Source organism: Doryrhamphus excisus, chromosome 15 (genome assembly GCF_030265055.1).
Source record: "Doryrhamphus excisus isolate RoL2022-K1 chromosome 15, RoL_Dexc_1.0, whole genome shotgun sequence".
In the NCBI taxonomy this organism is placed as follows: domain Eukaryota; kingdom Metazoa; phylum Chordata; class Actinopteri; order Syngnathiformes; family Syngnathidae; genus Doryrhamphus; species Doryrhamphus excisus.
Window position 1 is genome coordinate 7833950 of NC_080480.1, and position 20839 is coordinate 7854788.

Consider the following 20839-nt stretch of genomic DNA (forward strand, 5'->3'; position numbering starts at 1 on the left):
TAAGATGAAATAGTTAAATATATTTCAAGAAACAGATTGAAAAATAATTAAAAAAAATATTAAATTATTTCAATTATTTTAAAATATAAGTATTCATGTATTCTCATGAAAAAACGCAATTTTACAGAACTAAACTCATCATATAAAAAGTCATTTTTAGTAGGATAGTGTTAAAATCATTTTTAAGCATGTGGCCCTTGGTGGAAAAAGTTTGGACACCCCTGGTGCGGAGGAAGCCCCGTATACAGAAGATACATGACAATTGAATTATACTAAAGATGATGAGGGAGATGGATAATAGGCATCATGACAGGAGTTGCACGACCTTGAAAGACCTGTTAGATTAAGTATCCACGTTGACACTTGTATCAGAGGTTTGCTGTGACTGCTGTCTCTAATACTGAATATGCAAATCTCATCACATATAGGCAAGAAAAAAGAGCATGCATGGAAAAAAGAATAGCTGTTATTGTAATTTCACTTGATACCAAACACATCATCTCCAAACGAAAGCCTTGAGACAGTGTGGTGTGCCGTGTGGTCAGTAAGTAGTTGGCAGTGAGGGATAATGAGGAGATTAACGGAGGAGGGGGGAAGGGAGAGATAGTTCTATTCAGCCAGCACTCATGGTGGATTGCACTGCAATACGTTCGGATGCGTAATATTCCTAATAAAAGTACAGACGACTGACACCAACAAAGGTGAGTACATCAGTTGACTTTTCATTTCAACTTATTGATGATGTGATTGTAATAACGAGAAAATTGTCTTAAAATGTAGAATAAAACAAAAATCATTCCCTTTACTTAATTGTTTTTAATACACTGGCTGAAATTGAATAGCAAGAATAGCAAGGATTCATAAATGTATGTATGGATCCCTGATTCAGTATACGCGGCCTTTTGGCTTTAAAAAAATAGATTTTTATATTAACAACTTATATTTATATATTTACTTATATTATATATATAAATTAATTAATATAAATAATAAATATATATATAATTATATATTTAATTATAGTAACAACTTATATTTATATATTTAACAACCTTCATTGATAATGTCAAATGTTGCGATTTCACACTTTGTTGAGTTATCCTTGAATGCACCATAGTTGTGTACTTGTTGACGACGGAAACACAAGCTTTGACAGTCCATCCGGCTTCAAAAAGATAAACACAAGCTAAAATATGACCGGAAATCGGAATTACAACTGTCATGCGCTGTCGTTTATGTAGACGTCTTCTCTAGCCTGCTAGCCTCTGGCGCTAGCCTGACTACCAGGCTAAAGGCTACACCGTGACTCCGATTCCATCTGTTCATCGATCATCTTATATAGTATGTATATATTTTATACTTAATAATTGCGTGAGGCATTTTTAAGGCCAAAACAGAGTAAAGAGTGAACAATGGCAATTGAAGAGAGAAAGGGAGTGCTGTAGAGCAGAATTTAATAGTATTAAAATCATTACATCAGTCACTTTATTGAAAATGTTGATACGAAGTTGCAAGGGCAGGAGTTAGTGGTGTGTCAAAAATATGAGTTTTATTTTTAGTATAAAGTACATAGTACTGATGGGCTGTTTTTTGCCATTTGCTAGTAGTCCCGGATTGTAACTCCCACAAAAACTGTAAAAAATAAATAAATGAGGAAATATTTCTTCCAAGTAGTTCTATTATTTTCCTATTGTTCTTCAAGGCATCCCTGTTGTGTTTTCATTAGAAACAAGATTTATTTCCATAACATGCTGCGGCCAATTAACATCCATTCACATTCCTGCAAGCCTATCACACACACACTTTAATCTCCTGTGTATGCAACAGATGAAATGGGTTATAATTCAAATATGACGTATTAGTGATGAGGCTGGTCATGAGGGAGGAGGATTAATGGCAGATAGAGAATGAACTGCCCTAAGGGGGAGGAGTGAAGGCCATATTATGGTGGGATGGATTGTGAAAGGGGAGGAGACAGTCTTTAATTTGTTTAAACCGAGGGATTTTTGGATTACCTTTGCCGCTTAATCTCGTTACACGGCTGCACAGTAACACGGGGATGCCTACTTTGGCTGGTTATTGAGTGCAGCTTTGTATGGTTTGTCAGGTTGAAGTACTTTTGATTACCATTTTATCAAAAATGGTGCTTTTTATTTGAGATGTATCCATCGTTTAAAATAGTATAAACCTTTCTTGAGGCAAGGTATATATTTCACATGAGAAAAATGTCATTGCATACCAACAATTGTTCTACCTACTGCTGTGTACCCCTGAACAAAGATACATTATTTGTATTAAATGATAATTATGACTATTTTTTGGTCAAGTAAAATTGAAGTAAAATTTCAGTTAGTTTTATAGTATCCCTACATCATGCATGTATTTGCATGTAAACATCATGCCATGTCTGTATTTACATTTAGAAAATGTGTGAACAGTTAGCATGCTAACACCTAGCAAGATAGCACTATGAACTGAAAGTGTCCGAAAGTTCTACAGTGTCCACATGAGTCGAAATAAGTGGACATGCTAACACTAAGCAAGATAGCACTATGAACCGAAAGTGTCCCGGCAGTTCCATAGTGTCCCTATATCATGCCATGTCTGCATTTAAACAAGCGAAAAAGAGCGAACATGTTAACAGTTAGTATGCTAACACCTAGCAATATAGCACCATAAACTGTAAGTATCCAGGCATCTAGCAAGATGGCACACTATATACCGAAAGTGTCCTGGCAGTTCTATACTGACCCAACACCATGCCATGCATGTATTTGCATGTAAACATGGGTAAATTAGCTAAAATGCTAACATGCTTACAGTTAGCATGCTAACACCTAGCACGATAGCACTACATACTGACAGTGTCCTGGCAGTTCTGTACTGACCCTATATCATGCCATGTCTGTATTTACATGTAGACATGAGAAGATGAGAAAAAACATGCTAATAGTTAGCATGCTATCACCAAGCAAGATAGCGCTATGAACCAAAAGTGTTCTGGCAGTTCTATACTAACCCAACATGCATGTATTTACATGGAAACATGAGTAAATTAGCTAAAATGCTAATATTCTAACAGCTAGCATGCTAACACCTAGCAAGATAGCACTATGAACTGAAATTGTCTCGGGAGTTCTATGGTGTGCCTATATCATGCCATGACTGTATTTATACATGGACCTGAGAAAATGAGCAAACATGCTAAAAGTTAGCATGCTATCACAAGGACAAGATAGCACTATGAACCAAAAGTGTTCTGGCAGTTTTATACTGACCCAACATGCATATATTTGCGTGTAAACATGAGTAAATTAGCTAAAATGCTAATATTCTAACAGTTAGCATGGTAACACCCAGCAAGATAGCACTATAAATTGCAAGTGTCCCTGGAGTGCTATAGTGTCCCTACATCATGCCATGTCTGTATTTACACTTGGACCTGAGAAAATGAGCGAACACGCGAAAAGTTAGCATGCTATCACAAAGCAAGATAGCATAATCAACCAAAAGTGTTCTGGCAGTTTTATACTGACCCAACATGCATATATTTGCGTGTAAACATGAGTAAATTAGCTAAAATGCTAATATTCTAACAGTTAGCATGCTAACACATAGCAAGATAGCACTATAAACTGCAAGTGTCCCCGGAGTGCTATAGTGTCCCTACATCATGCCATGTCTGTATTTACACTTGGACCTGAGAAAATGAGCGAACATGCTAAAAGTTAGCGAACATGCTAAAAGTTAGCATGCTATCACAAGGGCAAGATAGCACTATGAACCAAAAGTGTTCTGGCAGTTCTATACTGACCCAACATGCATGTATTTGCGTGTAAACATGAGTAAATTAGCTAAAATGCTAATACTCTAACAGTTAGCATGCTAACACCTAGCAAGATAGCACTATAAACTGCAAGTGTCCCTGGAGTGCTATAGTGTCCCTACATCATGCCATGTCTGTATTTACACTTGGACCTGAGAAAATGAGTGAACATGCTAAAAGTTAGCATGCTATCACAAAGCAAGATAGCACTATGAACCAAAAGTGTTCTGGCAGTTCTATACTGACCCAACATGCATGTATTTGCATGTAAACATGAGTAAATTAGCTAAAATGCTAATATTCTAGCAGTTAGCATGCTAACACCCAGCAAGATAGCACTATTCATCAACACACAAAATGTGTTTATGCAGGCCAGTACAACATATATGTAGCTGAAACTCCTTTTATTTTCCCACAGCAGCCATGCGATTGGTCAGCGTGTCAGGGGCTCGGCCCCGCAGGGCAGTGGAGGAGGAAAACAAGGAGCCCCCGCCACCCCCGCCCCCCTCACACCACTCCAACCACCAGTTTGCCAGTATGAAGAATAAGTTCTTCAATGAGCTCACACACTTGCCCAGTAAGTGCACACACACATACACACACAGACAGACAATGCCAATTTAGACATTAAAGATTGTGTGTTGTGATAACACTTTCCTATCATATAAATATCTGGCCATCATCTCACCTTCCATTTGTATTGTCTCATTTATTTCTTCTCTCATTTCATCATGTGACCATTCTGCTCTGCTCCAGACCATAAACTTGGGAGTAAGTACCATTCCATACCATACCAAGGCTTTGTTCATTTTGTGGCAGCCACTGTGATTTTGTTACATTTTCATTCATTAAACATGTACGTAAATATCAATGTACTGTGAGTCAAAATATGCAAACATTAGCACCACTGTTAGTTTTAAAGCCGTGATAGAGTGAAGCCCCGACAGTTATATTTAAATGTAATGGTAATGGTAATGGTTTTATTTCATTTGAACATGCATCAGATTACAATTGAGTGCATCACATAATCAGTTCACAGTTCCACATGTCCAAAAGGAGTAGGAAGAAGCAAAGCTTATTAAATCCTACCCCTCCATCTGGTACTTTTACAATCAGTAACTGTTACATTTGTTCACTTCCTGCTTTCCTAATATAGTTTCAGGTTTTTAATTTTTTTTTATATTTTTAATGTTTTTTATTTTATTTTATTTTAGTCACTTACCAAAGTACAAGGTGATATGACCATCCAATGACATAATGGGTACCATAGTAACTGTCAATATAGTGATATATATAGCACATCATTGTTCACTTCCTGCTTTCCTAATTATTATTATTATTATTATTATTTATTTTTATTTGTTATTTTTTGTCACATACGTACCTTAGTACGAGGTGATATGACCATACACTGACATAATGGGTAGTGAATAATGTTGAATAATGTGGGTTCACTTCCTGCCTTTCTAATATAATTTAAGATTTTGTATGTATTAACAGGTTGTTAATTTTAATTAATTAATTAATTTATTTATTTTACACATTTTTATTTATTTTTTAAATTTTTTATTTATTTTTTTATTTTTTGTCACGTACCAAAGTAGGAGGTGATATGACCATCCAATGACATAATGGGTACCATAGTAAGTGTCAATATAGTGATATATATAGCACATCATGACTGGTTCAAGACTCTTCATCCTTGTATTTAGCAAACATCAACTGCTTGTATTGTTTCTTGAATTGGCTCATCGTTGTGCATTGTTTGAGGTCTTTACTCAATCCATTCCATAGTTTGATTCCACATACTGAAATGCTATGGCTTTTTAACGTAGTCCTAGCATATAAGTGTTTCAAATGTAGTTCTTCCCTGAGATCATATTTCTCCTCTCTTGTAGAGAAGTATTGGATGACATTTTTAGGTAATTGGTTATTTTTAGCCTTATGCATTATTTTAGCTGTTTGAAGATGAACTATATCAGCAACTTTAAGTATTTGTGATTTTAGAAATAAGGAGTTAGTATGTTCTCTGGCGGCATTATGAATTATCCTTACTGCCCTTTTTTGCAGTACATTTAGCGAGTGAAGATTGCTTTTATAGTTATTAGCCCATATTTCCACACAATAAGTAAGATATGGTAGAACCAGAGAGCAATAAAGAGTGTGGAGTGATTTCTGATTGAGAACAAATTTTGCTATGTTCAATACTGAAATATTATATTAATTTTCCTTCACGCTTTCAATGTCTACGTCTATTTGTATTTGCTGGTGCGTGTCCTTTCTGCTGTTACCAAATAGCATGATTTTAGTTTTATTTAGGTTCAATCTATTATCATCAAACCATCTTTTTATGCTGGAAAAAAACATATTTCTTTGTTTTTTTCGACCAAAAATCCACACATTTTCAGTGAATGCTAAGTACAGCATATAACAGTAATATATTTGAACAACCGCACCAAAACTGATGAGGTTCGATCCGATACTAATACTACCCTGGTACTGAAAATATCGCTATCGAGGTCGATCACCTGATCTTAGAACAGTCTTTGCAAGTAAGACAAATGCCAATCATGGAATGCCACTCACCGTTCCTGTGTCTTCTTGCTCCAGTGCCCATGTGGGCGGTGGGTGCCATTGTTGTGGTGGTCCTCGCCCTTGTGGTCTGCATGGGCTTCTGCATCTACAAGAAGTGCTTCAACAAGGGCAAGAAGCCTAAGAAGGTCAGAGAGAGGAAGGGTGGACGAGGACGAAGGAAGAAGGAAACCGATGGAGAGGAGGGAGACGAAAAGAAGGTGAGAGAAGATGCATGGATGATAACTCCAATGCTTCTTCTTGATTTGCTTCATAAAGGTTCTAATGTTTCACTAAAGATCTATAGGTCTATAGATTTTTATAATGTTAGACAAAATGTATGGGAAGCGCTGTCTCTCTGGTGGCTCTGGCTCATTATGAGTATATTTTAGAAGCTTTTCATGAAATCTGAGCTGGTACAAATAGCAGAATATAAAAATAATCACCATATTGAACCAATAGATGGCATTTTGGTTTGGAATATTTGCAGTTTTGTCATGCATTAAAAGTCAGGAAAAGTCAGGACCAATCATGTTGTTACTTTATGTTTGCTTTTGTTGAGGGAATGGGCTCCTCTTGTTTATTAAACAACAATAAATAGAGTTGTAAATTGTACATATATGGCATGATATTATCTGGACATCCTTTCATTTACGAAAGTGGGTTTTTTATCCAAGGTGTACACTTAACATTTCATAAATTTAGCAAAATTTGCTATGAAAGAACAACTGTTATACAACATCATGGGAGTGCAGTTGGGAGTTCACAGAAAGATTCATTCTACAATATAATTCCCCCTTTTTTGGGGGGGGGGGGTCCCAAAACCCCCAAAAACAAACGGAAATGTTCCCTGTTTATAGTCAGTTCAACTTATCTTGAATTGAGTTCACAAATCGTCGTTTGCCTTCCTGTGGACATAACAGCCTGTTAGTCCATTCTTCGCTTGGATTGAGACAATCTTTGGAGAGAGATGCTAGCAGGTTTGCGCCATGAATAGTCCAAACATAAGTGAGTGAGTAGTTTACATCAATTTTGTATTGTAATCTACTAGATAATTATGGTTTTTTTTGTCTAAAAACGTCCTTGAAAAAGAGGCGCCATCTTAAATTCATACGTTTGACTACTTTGCTGGACCATGCAGGATGGAGAGGAAGGCAAACAAGAGGAGGAGAAAGAGTACTTTGGCAAACTGGAGTACACACTAGACTACAACTTCACTGACAACCAGGTACACGCCTCTACACACACACACAATATACTATGATCTCCAACAACTAACCAACATCATTGTTCCTCTCCTTCCTCAGCTGATAGTGGGCATCCTGCAGGCTCAGGACCTGGCCGCCATGGACATGGGCGGGACTTCAGATCCTTACGTTAAGGTCTACATGCTGCCAGACAAAAAGAAAAAGTTTGAGACCAAAGTCCAGCGCAAGAACCTCTGTCCTGTTTTCAATGAGACCTTTATATTTAAGGTGCATCATATTTGGTAGCAGTCCAACCCTCTCATCAATAGCATTGCTGTTTCTATGTAAATATAAATATAATATGAAACCATCTTCTGCCCCTGAAGATACCCTACACAGAGTTGGGTGGTCAGACTCTGGTACTTCAGGTTTTTGACTTTGACCGCTTTGGCAAACACGACGTCATCGGCGAGATCAAGATTCCTATGAACACAGTGGACCTCGGACAGCCCATCCATGAATGGAAGGATCTGATTGGAGGAGAGAAAGAGGAGGTGAGCTGTGTTATTTTCAAAGCGAAAATGTATCACTTTGGTTCAAATCTGTTCATTTTCGGGGTTGACAGCAAGAGAAACTTGGGGATATCTGCATTTCCCTTCGCTACGTACCCACGGCTGGCAAACTCACAGTTAACATCATGGAGGCCAAGAATTTGAAGAAGATGGATGTTGGAGGACTGTCAGGTGGGCATGGACACACACACATGCAAAACAGCACAATGGCAATGTTGCATTTATGATACATTTATTTGACCAAAAATAGCAAATTACACTGTCAACATTCTGAATAAAAATCCAAAATCCAACCTACAGTTTCTCAGAGTACTCCGGTTTCCTCCCACATTCCAAAAACATGCTAGGTTAATTGGCTACTCCAAATTGTCCATAGGTATGAATGTGAGTGTGAATGGTTGTTTGTCTATATGTGCCCTGTGATTGGCTGGCCACCAGTCCAGGGTGTACCCCGCCTCTCGCCCGAAGACAGCTGGGATAGGCTCCAGCACCCCGCGACACTCGTGAGGAAAAAGCAGTAAAAAATGAATGAATGAATCCAACCTACAGAATCCATATCCAGACTATAACCACTTAAGACATATAAGTCATTGCTCCTGTGTGTTGCTTATGTGAGCCGATCCCCTGGTGGGAGGACAGGAAGTGATGTGTGGGGGTTCAGAGTTGAGTTTTAGCATAGTGTGGCATACGGCCACAACAGTCGCCCATGTTTTTATTCAGGATTATTGTGCTTGTTGTGAGATAATTCAAACTGTTGTTCCGATGGTCAAGTCTGTGTGTCTGTATTCAGAGATGTTTTATTCATTCATTCATTAATTGTCTACCGCTTATCCTCATGGGGGTCGCAGGGGGTGCTGGAGCCTATCCCAGCTGTCTTTGGGCGAGAGGCGGGGTACACTGGTCGCCAGCCAATCACAGGGCACATATAAAAAAACAACCATTCACATTCATACCGATGGACAATTTGGATGGGAGGGTGGAATTGAACTTGGGTCTCCTAGCTGCGATGCGTGCATACTAACCACATAACGGCCGTGCAGCCTGTTTTATGCATGTAAAACTATATTAAAACAATAAAAAATGTTTTGTGTTAATGACATCATAGACAGGTGACGCAGTTGACATCCAGTTCCATTGTGTTTGCAAGCTATGCTAACGAGGACAGTGTATTAACAAAACAAGATGTGCACCATATTGCACACTAAACGAAAAATGTATGCTAACTGAGGCAAAACTTGTAAATTTAAAAACTTGTAAATGGTATAAATTTCTCATGTTAACCAAAATGGTGAACGATTAACCGAGGTTTCACTCTATTTTTATTGTTATTTTATTTGATTGTGTTTTATGAGTTATATTCTGTCTATGTGGCTTAAAGTACTTCTAAGAGGTACAAAAAGGTAGTTTTGGGTTGCTGCCAAACTATTTTTTTTTCGCACTCTAATGGAGTTACATATTGCTTTCGTCTTTTTTTTTTTACCTCCTAGATCCCTTTGTCAAAGTGGTGCTGCAGCACAATGGGAAACGACTGAAGAAGAAGAAGACGTCTGTGAAACAAAACACTCTGAATCCGTACTTCAATGAGAGCTTTAGCTTTGAGATCCCCTTCTCCCAGATCCAGGTGGGTAAACACTTTTAAATATGTTGCGTTCACGGACTGACGATCAAAGTGTGAGATGGCAATGCTTCATGAAAAGACATTATCAGCAAAGCATAAAGACATAAATGTGTAAGGATGGTAGTCTTTCTAACAGTAATGCATATATACTGTACATTTGACCTCTATTATCACCTACTTATAAGCTTATGGTGAATGGGATTTATTTTCTGCAGAATTTTTTTTTCCCGGAAGAATATTCAAATAAAAAATTCATTTTATTATTAAAATAATAATGTTAATTTATATATAATAATTGTACTGTATCAAAAAAAATTTTGATCTTATATCCTTGAATACTGAACCATGTGGGGATTCACAACTGTAGTCTACTGTAATGTAGTCGATATGTCGAGGACACAATGTTATCCAACAGGATTGACGTCGTATATGTTTGTTCGAACCCCACAGAAAGTCCAAGTGCTCATCACCGTGTACGATTACGACAAACTGGGAAGTAACGACCCCATCGGCAAGTGCTGGATCGGCTACGGCGCCTCAGGCGTTGGGCTACGCCACTGGTCCGACATGTTGGCCAATCCGAGGCGTCCGGTGGCTCAGTGGCACACCTTGCAGCCAGAAGAGGAGGTCGATGCTGCTCTGAAGGCACCCATTCGCTAAACACACACACTGTACACAGAGTCATTGTCTATTATTCTATAATATTTAAACAACCCTTTGAAGGGATCGTCACTTGTCGCTCTATAAAGTGTTTCACATAATCGATACTTCACATGCTGCGCATTCTTGTGTAAAAAAAAAAAATGTCCTGATTGTCACAGGGCGGACATGTCTTACATCAGTTTAGGATGGTGAAATATATTATTATTAATATATAAGTATGTTTAGAATAAATGCAACTATCACTTTGTACCTTGATTGTTATTGTACGAACTATACATATTTAATTATAGGACATTTTGGATCATGTGACAATGCTTAATGCAGGAGTGTCCAAACTTTGTCCATTATTTGACACAAGTATTGGAACATGTGGCTGGACAGGTGTGTTGTGTTGCCCAGGTGTGTCCTATGATATTAATAATTCAAATTGCACTGAATTGGGTAGGAGTTTAGAGGCTCGTTTAGAAGTGAAAACAACATGAAAATCAAAGAGAAAGAAAGAAAGAAAGACGAAAGACACCACTCTACTAAGTAAAAGATGTAAAAGAACATGTAGAACAAGGAAAAGGATGAAGAAAATTACATTAGCTACACCTGAAGATACAACCCACTCATTAGAAAGGCTGGAATATACCAAAAAAGTACAGAGATAAGCCTAAAAAATTCAGAGATAATGATGAAAATGGCATCCGAGACGGATTTTGGACACCCCTGCCTTAAAATAGGTGAGGCAAAGTTAACATTGTTCCTTTTGAGTTTGCATTGTTATGACTTCCGACATGTTTCACCCCCGTTTCTTTATGTCTTTACTAGGGGTGCTCCGATCAGGGTTGCATGCTGCTGATTCTGATACCAATCATCCAGGACTAAAATCGGTTGATAGCGATCACATGGATTAATTATACATTTAATCCACAGGGGACCCAAAAATGTTTTCATTACTAATAAAATTAATAAATGGTACTCCGGTATCCTCCCACATTCAAAAAAACATGCTAGGTCAATTGGCGACTCCAAATTGTCCATAGGTATGAATGTGAGTGTGAATGGTTGTTTGTCTATATGTGCCCTGTGTTTGGCTGGCGACCAGTCCAGGGTGTACCCCGCCTCTTGTCCAAAGACAGCTGGGATAGGCTCCCGCACCCCACGCGACTCTCGTGAGGATAAGCGGTATAACATGAATGTATGAATTAGTAATCAATGGGGGAGGGATAACATAATTTTGAATCAGAAAATTGGTGTCTTCCACCTTTGAGAGAGGCTGCTCTTGCCGGCCGATACTGATTGGAGCATCCCTACTTTCATGTAAAATAGTGTTTAGTTACATATTTGTATTCATTCTGTTTCATGGTGTTTGAATATGAACGCTGGATATGTATTGTATGTGATTGTGTGTCATACGGTGTCAATGTACATAAAACCAAATTAATAAATTGAATATTTCACAATGACCAAGTGACAGATGGTTATTTGTCACACTGCTGTCTTGTCACCAGTACCAATTCTTACAAAAAATAAATACAAATTGATGCCTGAGAACAGTATAAATCCTCTTATAGTTTGGTTCTGATGTATATTAAACTGTGACGACTGTTCCTGATGTTGCTGAAAAATGATATTTCACTTACTTTCACACGGCAGCACATCCTTTATGTGTGTACATGCGTGTGTGTTGCAGCTGGTGAAAGACTGGATTAGCAGGGTGTCCTCTTTAGTCCTTGTCTACACTGTGGGCCAAACATGTGCAGCAGGAATTAAACAGGGTGGTGCCATGCAGGAGACACAATTACACATATACTTTACTGTATCATATAGCTTAAAGGCAATACAAAATACGAACCTTGACAGGATGACCAATAACGTTGGGCAAAAAAAAAGCAAAACATAACTAAATTTAAAGTAGATTGCCCAACACTGTTCGTAGTACTGGCCAGTACGCCATCCATCATCCAACCATTTCTGCTTCACCACAGCACCATCTGCTGGATCTGATGGGTCACATAAATATGTCTTTTTGCACTTGGTGGAGTTAAAATGAATCTTAAACAAAGATTGGGCCTTATTTTATTATAATACATTATCAACAATCAGTTTCACACACAGGAAAGTACTACAGTAGATTCTTGTGTACTTTTACATTTGAGATATCTTTCATTCGACCTTTTACTTCCAGCGGCCGCCCACTTTTCCTTTGCCTTGCCCTTTTTTACTGTAACACAAAACAAACATTGAAGGAGGAATAAAAAATATATACCGTAATTTCCAGTGTATAAGCTGCAACGTTTTTGGTAAACTTTCAACCCTGTGGCTTATGCAGCGGTGCGGCTAATTCATGACATGTTCAAATCTCATGATATCAACTACTACTACACATTTAGATGCAGAGGAAACACAAGCTCCTTCAGGAGCAAATCAAGAGCTATAAGGGGACTCACGGCGCAGGAGGTCATTGCTCACAGTGTCATCTTCCGAAGAATGCTAAAATCATCACACAGCAACTTCACACTCAAAGCGAGGTAAGAAGTATACCAGGCAAGTACCAACATGAGTTTACCATTAAAAATGCATAATGCACTTCTTGCTGTAATGCTGCCTCTGCCCGCCAGACGGAGCCAAAGTAACCCAGAGCCGGAGGGAGGCTGACATCATTGCAGCCGTCAGCAGCAATAATCATTGTGAGTTTTTTCATACCTAATGATTGGCTCCTGTCAAATCTCGAACTACCTGGACCTCACACATTTGTGTGCACTACAATGTACCATTTTATGACGTGGACATGTGCAGCTTGTAGTCTGTTGCGGCATACACACTGATAATTACGGTATACATCAGAATAAATACCCATTAGTAGCTTTCTTAAAAAAATACTCACAATTTCTGAGCATGTTGGATTCTGTTCAGGAGCACGATGATCTATGCATATGAAATATGAATAGGTTATATTAAAATTGGGAATGTTTTGCCAAGCTGGAACATATTAGAAAAAAACATTGATGAAACAATGAAAGCTGTTGAATATGTACAGAAGAAGTCAACATCTCGTGGAATGGCAGACTCACGTCCACAAAAGCAGAACTATAGCCATTGCCTCCTCATAATAAATAAGTAAATAATAATAAATAAATACAGTATTTGTACTAAATACACTGAAAGAATTACTTACTTCGTATTTCTGGTGCTTCATGTGCTCCATGTAGTCAAACTTTTCAGACTCCAGCTGGTAAATCCAGTTCCACAACTCTTGGGCTTGTTGCCTTTTTGGATAAAATGAATAAATACATTTGAAAAATCACACAATTTTTTCTAGTGTTTTGGTTTTCAGATAAACAATATGCATTATTTTTGTGTAAAACCACATCCATCCATCACAGAAAACCGGTTCAAGTGTGAAATGCATCACCTGAGTGAGTCCTCTCTCAAATTGTCGATAGCCAGCGGCTGACGCCTCTCGGCCAGAGTCTTCTTCTTAATCTCTCGGCCAGTCAGACGCTTGCCTTTCCTCAACTCAGCCTGGGACACGCACACACACACAGGCTGAAGCGATCTGTTGTATCATCACCAGTACAAGCAGGAAGAAGAAGCTGACCTTGGCTAGGAAGCCTCCAAAGTTTGCCCCCATGCCAGATAGCACTTTCTTCTTCTTGGCATCATCATCAGCCTTTCTCTTGGCCTCCTCTTCCTCTTTTCTCTGACGTTCCTCCTGGTGACACGATGAAGGAGACAATTTACATCCTGTTTGGGGAGCGTATCCTTATTATGAGATTATGAGATATAATTGTTTGTGTGTTACCGCAATCCTGTTCTGTCGGTCCTTCTCCTTTTCCGCTCTGACTCTTTGGATCTCTGCACGCTCTGACCGACGACGCTCCTGATGGGAAACACATCGCGTTCAAATGACATAAAGACTCCAATCATTTTGAATGGCTCTCTTAAATACTGTAAGAATAATTAAATCAATGTGAAATGACTCATTCTTCTAGTATTACAGTGATTTTTCATTAAACCTGTTAAAAAAATGATTAACAATGTTAATGTTATATACTATATACAATATAGACACACTCACACACAACCAAAATGAGGAATGAATGTCCAAACTTTGGAATGGAAGTGTACAGTACTGTATCATATATATATATCATATATGTTGTGATTATGATCTCCATAATTAGGCCATTTATTGGTGGACATGTGGAACACACAAAGGAACTGTACCACATGGACTATGCAGGTATTGAAATAGACACTAATATCCATGTAAAACAATACTATTATATACTAATGTATAACCCACGTAGCATGCTGAGAAGCCCATGTGCACACTTCCCCCGAGACAGTTACCCAGCATGCCTTGCGGGCAATATATATATATGCATATATTTTTATGGTCGTCTCAGTTACTCACCATTGGTGGTCCTTGTGAATAGTGGGCATATGGTATAAACGTACATGTACTGAATTAGAATAAAGAATAAAGCAGAATAAAGCATGTATTTATTTACTGTACTGTACTAAGTCGTACATTTATGTAAACAAAGTCGCAAATGTACAATAAAAAAGTTGTACATTTACAAGAATAAAGTTCTAAACGGCAAAAATAATATTATTACATTTTTTCCAGACTTTTACGTATATTGTATAATCATTCTAGCATTGGAAAAAAACATTTCTAATAAATCAACAAGGGCCGAAATAAATCAGTCAAGATCATTGCACTGCACCGGCAGGAAGTGAAAATGTAACTTTAATGCTAAGATTAACCATTAAGCTTTAGGGTCAAATAATTTCCTTTCTGCATAAGAGTCGGATCCAGTATCCTTTAACCATAACAAGCAATCATTGGCCAGTTAGACAGGCAATATTTGATCACGTTTTCCACATGTACAACATTGTAATTGTACCAGAACTCACAATTCGATCCTTGAGGCCGATTAGTTCTTCCTCATCCTTCTTCCTCTGTTCAAAGTGGACGTCAATCAGTGTGTGCAGCTCCAGTAAGTCTTTCTCCATTCGCTTTCTGTGGATGTCCTGGAGGAAGAAAACATTATGGATCTCTTCTAACAATTCAATCAAAGGGATTGAATTAAGGCCCTTTATTTTGCCCTTCTGTCTTTTCTGACAATGTTTTTAAGTGTCAGGTTCGACAGGCTCGGAGTAATACTGTATGGAGTAATCATAGTACTGACAGATGTCAGATTAAATTGACTAGAACTTAAAAGTTCAATACAGTGGAAGCCGTCTATGTCCACACCTGACATAAGCCATTGTAGTGTACTACAAGTAGACGTCGACTTAAGCGGACACTTTATAGTGATTAAAAAGGACATGGTGGACCAGGATTTGATGAGCTTGACAACTTTGTCAACATAAACGGGATTGACACTGTATAAAGACAAGTTTTCTTACATCAAAATCCACTCTGTCCCCTTCAGGAATCTTTGGGGGGGCAAGTTGAGGGGCCATTGGTCTATAGGGAAGGAGGAAACACAAAAAGGTGAATTAGGAACAATCTTTACAGTTACATTCATTCATTTATTTTCTACCGCTTATCCTCACAAGGGTCGCTGGAGCTTATCACAGAGGCGGAGTACACACTGGACTGGTCGCGAGCCAATCACAGGGCACATACGTATAGACAACCATTCACACTCACATTCATACCTATGGACAATTTGGAGTCGCCAATTAACCTAGCATGTTTTTGGAATGTGGGAGGAAACCGGAGTAGCTGGAGAAAACCCACCCGTGCACGGGGAGAACATGCAAACTCCACACAGAGATGGCCGACAGTGGGATTGAACTCGGGTCTCCTAGCTGTGAGGCCTGCGCGCTAACCACTCGGCCGCCATTTTTTACATTGAAGAAAAACCAATATACTCAAAGCTATCTCAACATAAGCGCTTAGTGTAATAAATTCATGTAATGTAATATATTGCATTACTAATGAATTCACTGTATTTTTACAATATGCCAATACAAAATGAGCCCATTGAACACACTTGGGAGACTCCTGTTATAATATATAATATAATCCTGTTATATACTCCTGTTTCAAGTGATCACCCCTGAAGAGCAACTTCTTATGTAAACACAATGTGGGGTGTCCTGGCTGGTCCGCTGGTAGATTTTGTTTACCTACTACACCAGTTGCAAAGAAAAAGTAGACTTACTTGGGTTTGGGACGTTCCTCCTCTGCAAAAAAAAGTACAGTTTACATGTGGAAAATGAGAGCAATATGTGCTTCAAGAGTTATGGTGAATAATTTGTCCTGACCTGTTTCATCTTCTTCCACGTGCTCCTCCTCCTCCTCCTCTTCCTCATCTGGCTGCTCAGTTTCATCCTCCTCTTCATACTGCTGCTCCTCCACCTCCTCCGCCTCTGGGTGGGAAATAGTCAAATAGAGCTTTTCATGCTTTATGTATTTATAAAGACACCTATGCACGCATTATGTTCTACTTACCCTCCTGCTCTCTAGAAGAGAAAATAGAAATTACAATGTAAAATATTGAAGTTTTTGCTATTAGAAAGGCAAAATTGAATGATGGATGTCGCAATTACTCACTCGTATTCCTCTTCTATATCAGACATGGCTGCAAGAAACACATGGGTAAATTAAAGTGAGCTCATTATGAATGAAGGAGAAAGTGTTTCTATGACACAGTTTGGTTATTTTAACCATTCTGTACTGCTTATACTGTTTGGTTTGGTGGCAAAAGGGACTGTGGGTGAGAGATCAACTGAGAAGAACGGCGCATTAGGACAACTGCTTCACACTTTTCCTCAATTCAGCATTTTCAAGCATAAAAATAGCTAAATGGAGTAAAATACTAATTTAAATCTAATTTTATACCATTGGTGGAGCTAGTAAGGCTTCATCTTTTATTCTAGACCATCTTTGGTATAAAGCATGGCAGTGACTTATCATCACTGCGGCACAGGTGGTCCCAGCCTTTTTTCTTTTGTCGTATAAATCACTTTAAATACACAGCATGATAATACACGCTGAGATGCTTCTGGCTATAAATTGTGCCTAAGAGCTGCCATAGCTGTGACGTTAAACCATGCAGAGACGCAGGCGGTGTGTGCTGACACCTTCCTGGCACAGGATGCTGGGGAATTGATGGAGGGACGACAGGTGAGAATGTGACAAGAGTTAAACAAAGAGAGGTAGTGTTTCTCTCTCGCTTTCTTCCTGCATTGTTCCCTCTTTGTCCTCAAACGCACTCTTTAGTCCTAACAGATTAGAGGGAAGGATTTATGTCTTTTCCACTGAGGGCCACATACAAAAGAACTGAAGGACGTTGGGGACCATTTTGTTATTTTGTAACAAGGCTAAAAAAAAACGATTTAAAGACAACATTTTGTGTTGAATGATTTTGGACACCTCTGTTGCATGTTGACTGCCAAATTTACACACAGTGGGATTACAAATAAAACTAATATTATTATTATTTTCTGGCAAAGGCTAGAAACCTGTATATGACCTTCTAAATAGGATTTTTAACATTATTAGAGCCCTTTAGACATAAACTAGCACCCCTATAGTCACATTTACACTTGTGTGTCTACCCAATATAGTAGACAATAAGCCATAAGAGGCGCTGTGGTTAGCGCGCTGGCTTCACAGCTAGGAGACCGAAGTTCAATTTCCCCCTCGGCCCTCTCTGTGTGGAGTTTACATGTTCTCCCCGTGCATGTGTGGGTTTCCTCCCACATTCCAAAAACATGCTAGGTTAATTGGCGACTCCAAATTGTCCATAGGTATAAATGTGAGTGTGAATGGTTGTTTGTCTATATGTGCCCTGTGATTGGCTGGCGACCAGTCCAGGGTGTACTCTGCCTCTCGCCCGCAGACAGCTGGGATAGGCTCCAGCGGCAGAAAATGAATGAATGAATAAGCCATAGAAGACATACATAAGACTTGTACTTGTATATCTTGCTATAAATGTGTTGCCTTGGGAAGCAGACTGAATGGCAAACAGGAAGTGACATCTGGGGTTCAGAGTTGAGTTTCATCTTGCCATGGATTACGGCAGCAACAAGAACTCAAGAATGTTTTTAATAGAGATTATTGTGCCTGTTGTGAGATAATTCAAACCTGCAATAAAAGTCTGTTGTTCTGGCGATCTGGTTATTGTGTGTCTCACCTAACATTACAGAAAATGACTGAATGCTACATATTACCAATGACTTTGAATGCATCTTCATTATGCCTTATATTTGTATTACTTAATTTAGCAATTTTTATACTTGAAAATGGCAAAATTGGGCAATAATATGTAACATTAGCTTAAATATGCATTTGTTTTGACTCATAAAACAAATAATAGGCCATATTGAACTCCAAAACTTTTGTACTATAAAACTATTTATGACAAATAGTGAGTGACATCAGTTAACGATGCAACAGCATGAGTCTGTCGCGCATTGCTGAATTTATTGGTTCATTTGGAATGATCCAATATGGGTCGGCAACACACGTGTATGTGATGTATGGTGGAATGACACAGATATCAGCATCGAGCATCGTTGTCGGAAGCTGCCTGTGAGGAGCTAAATGGAGACAGGGAGGGGTCGCCTTATTAAACCAGGGGATTTAAAGAGCGACAGGTTGGAGCAGGAAAAAAAGGCACCGGCCTTAGGTGGGATAATTTTAGTCAAGGATACTATGTGTGCTATAATAGATCTCCACAATTGTTTTGTGTACAAAAAAAAAAAGAAAATCCTACCCCACTGACAATTGTCCTAGTAGAACAAAAGAAAGGTTATTATCAATAACAGATTCCCAACCACTGCACCACTCCACAATAATGTACACCTTGAATGATGATCAGGTGTGAAATTATCCAATTTAGTCAAGGTGACATGCACAACAGTTGAATGCTTTTCCCCAAAATGGCAGAAGGTACATGAATAACCTGTGTATTCACCTGTCGCCATTTATACAAAATTTATGGAATCCAACTGATAATTATGTAAAAATGAATGTAAGAACCAGTCTCGACCTGGGATAAAACACAAATATACATTAATGAAAAGTTACAGAATTCTTATTGTGGTTATTTAATTTTGTGACTATTGCAAGAAATACTTAACACTTGTAGCAGGACAAAATATTACTTTAAAAATGCCTTAATAAATGTAATAATGAATAATAAGTGAAGGATTCCATGAAGTAAAAGCTGTAATTCTGTTAAATCTGAAACCTTCATAGCTGTCAGACATGAATGAGCTGCCTACAGAAAAGAGAAAGGTGATAACTACTACAGTGGTGTTGTTGCACTGGATCAACCATAAGAGGTGTTTAGGGGCCAGTTACTGGCTGTTGGGGTCGTTACACAGTTACTGCCATACTAACAACCTCGCTATGCAGAAACCATGACGAGTTGTGTGAATAATTAACTCCTAAAAGAAAAAAGTCAAGACAGTGAGTTAGATAAACATACCTGTATGAAGGTGTGGTATCAGCTGACACACAGGCAGGAGTGTGGTTTCAGTGCATGGACAGGGGAGTTTTATAGTACGGGGGAAACACTGTGTGTGTGTGCTGTATGGATGACTATGTGTACATGCATGCAATGGGTATGATTGGCTTTTTGAATATACAGTTCAAAAATAACTGTGAGCATGTGTGCAAACTTGCAGGTGTGCATGTGTGTGTGTGTGTGTGTTCAGGGCCGGCAGCCATGGCCGGATTAGGCGGCTGCAAGATGAGCACCCCGTGGGATTAAGAGGAACAGTGGTCTGACCTCACTGGACAAATGGAGGCTCGTGGCGCAGGGCAGGTGGAGGGAGAATGACTAAATGAAAGAGGGCTAGCAGAGAGGCATTAGTGCAGGCAGGAAGGACCATTTATAAATACAGTTTACAGTACTGTTCACTGAAAAGTCTTGTCATAGTTAGATTGTTGTTTTTTCGTAAAATCAAGGAGTGGAAGGTGATGAAAAAGGATCCATTGGCTTTTGCCACAATTAAAAGCTCTATGTAAAAAGAATCCACACGATGAGTCACGATAGGACAGAATTAATACTACAGTAAACCTCGGATATATCGGATTCAATTGTTCCCACTGGTTTTGTCCGATATAAGCGAAATCCGTTATATGCGTATACCGGAAAATGTCAGTTTTACGCATATATCGGATTTATATCCGGTATATGCGTAAATCGGATTTTATCCGTTATAAAAAGGCACTTCCTTGACTATGTTTCCAATGTACCTGGACTGGGCAATGAAAAGAGACGTAAGGTAATGAGAATTGAACTTTATTGGACTCTGAGCATAACAAATTGTTAATTAAGCTAGGCCCTGTTACGCCCGTCAGGCCTACGTTATTTCCAATAGTGAGGTTAAGATCTCATTCACTGCTGTGCTAGTATTATTGACGTCACTCACTTTTATA

General features: G+C 38.6%; 2 protein-coding genes across 7 annotated transcripts; one reads left to right on the forward strand and one right to left on the reverse strand.

Moving 5' to 3' along the window:
- The first annotated feature begins 550 nt into the window (after positions 1-550).
- On the forward strand, positions 551-11885 carry syt5a (synaptotagmin Va). Of its 3 annotated transcripts, none has more exons than XM_058048812.1 (10): positions 551-701; positions 4245-4403; positions 4583-4597; positions 6437-6618; positions 7539-7625; positions 7705-7872; positions 7971-8138; positions 8210-8327; positions 9644-9777; positions 10225-11885. In XM_058048812.1, exons 2-10 carry the CDS (start codon positions 4250-4252, stop codon positions 10432-10434), a joined length of 1236 nt encoding a protein of 411 aa, XP_057904795.1. In that variant the 5' UTR covers positions 551-701; positions 4245-4249; the 3' UTR covers positions 10435-11885. The 3 variants fall into 3 exon arrangements, with proteins under 3 accessions (XP_057904795.1, XP_057904797.1, XP_057904796.1); XM_058048813.1 differs by having other exon boundaries at positions 564-701; positions 4248-4403; XM_058048814.1 differs by lacking the exon at positions 4583-4597.
- Positions 10272-20027, reverse strand: tnnt1 (troponin T type 1 (skeletal, slow)). 4 transcript variants are annotated; one of them, XR_009119531.1, is made up of 13 exons: positions 17000-18738; positions 16898-16908; positions 16711-16815; positions 16608-16629; positions 15844-15904; positions 15349-15465; positions 14228-14305; positions 14024-14137; positions 13838-13947; positions 13601-13691; positions 13310-13350; positions 12278-12646; positions 10272-12164 (listed from the first exon to the last, which is right to left on the reverse strand). XR_009119531.1 is itself a non-coding variant. In XM_058048825.1 (13 exons), the coding sequence occupies exons 2-13, from the start codon at positions 17023-17025 to the stop codon at positions 12601-12603; spliced, it is 822 nt and encodes a 273-aa protein (XP_057904808.1). In that variant the 5' UTR covers positions 17026-17027; positions 19884-20027; the 3' UTR covers positions 10272-12600. The 4 variants fall into 4 exon arrangements, 3 of the variants coding, with proteins under 3 accessions (XP_057904808.1, XP_057904809.1, XP_057904807.1); XM_058048825.1 differs by adding an exon at positions 19884-20027 and having other exon boundaries at positions 10272-12646; positions 17000-17027; XM_058048826.1 differs by having other exon boundaries at positions 10272-12425; positions 12575-12646; positions 17000-18744.
- Between the last annotated feature and the right edge of the window lie 812 nt (positions 20028-20839).

Bases quoted from the DNA above. Each gene is read 5' to 3' on its own strand.
- tnnt1 (XM_058048825.1), bottom strand. From the start codon at position 17,025: ATGTCTGATATAGAAGAGGAATACGA. The intron at 15,905-16,607 runs GTAAGTCTACTT...CCTTCCCTATAG, and splicing joins GAGGAACGTCCCAAACCCAA to ACCAATGGCCCCTCAACTTG. The intron at 14,138-14,227 runs GTAACACACAAA...TCGTGTCACCAG, and splicing joins ACCGACAGAACAGGATTGCG to GAGGAACGTCAGAGAAAAGA.
- syt5a (XM_058048812.1), top strand. From the start codon at position 4,250: ATGCGATTGGTCAGCGTGTCAGGGGCTCGGCCCCGCAGGGCAGTGGAG. The intron at 7,626-7,704 runs GTACACGCCTCT...CTCCTTCCTCAG, and splicing joins ACAACTTCACTGACAACCAG to CTGATAGTGGGCATCCTGCA. The intron at 8,139-8,209 runs GTGAGCTGTGTT...CGGGGTTGACAG, and splicing joins TTGGAGGAGAGAAAGAGGAG to CAAGAGAAACTTGGGGATAT.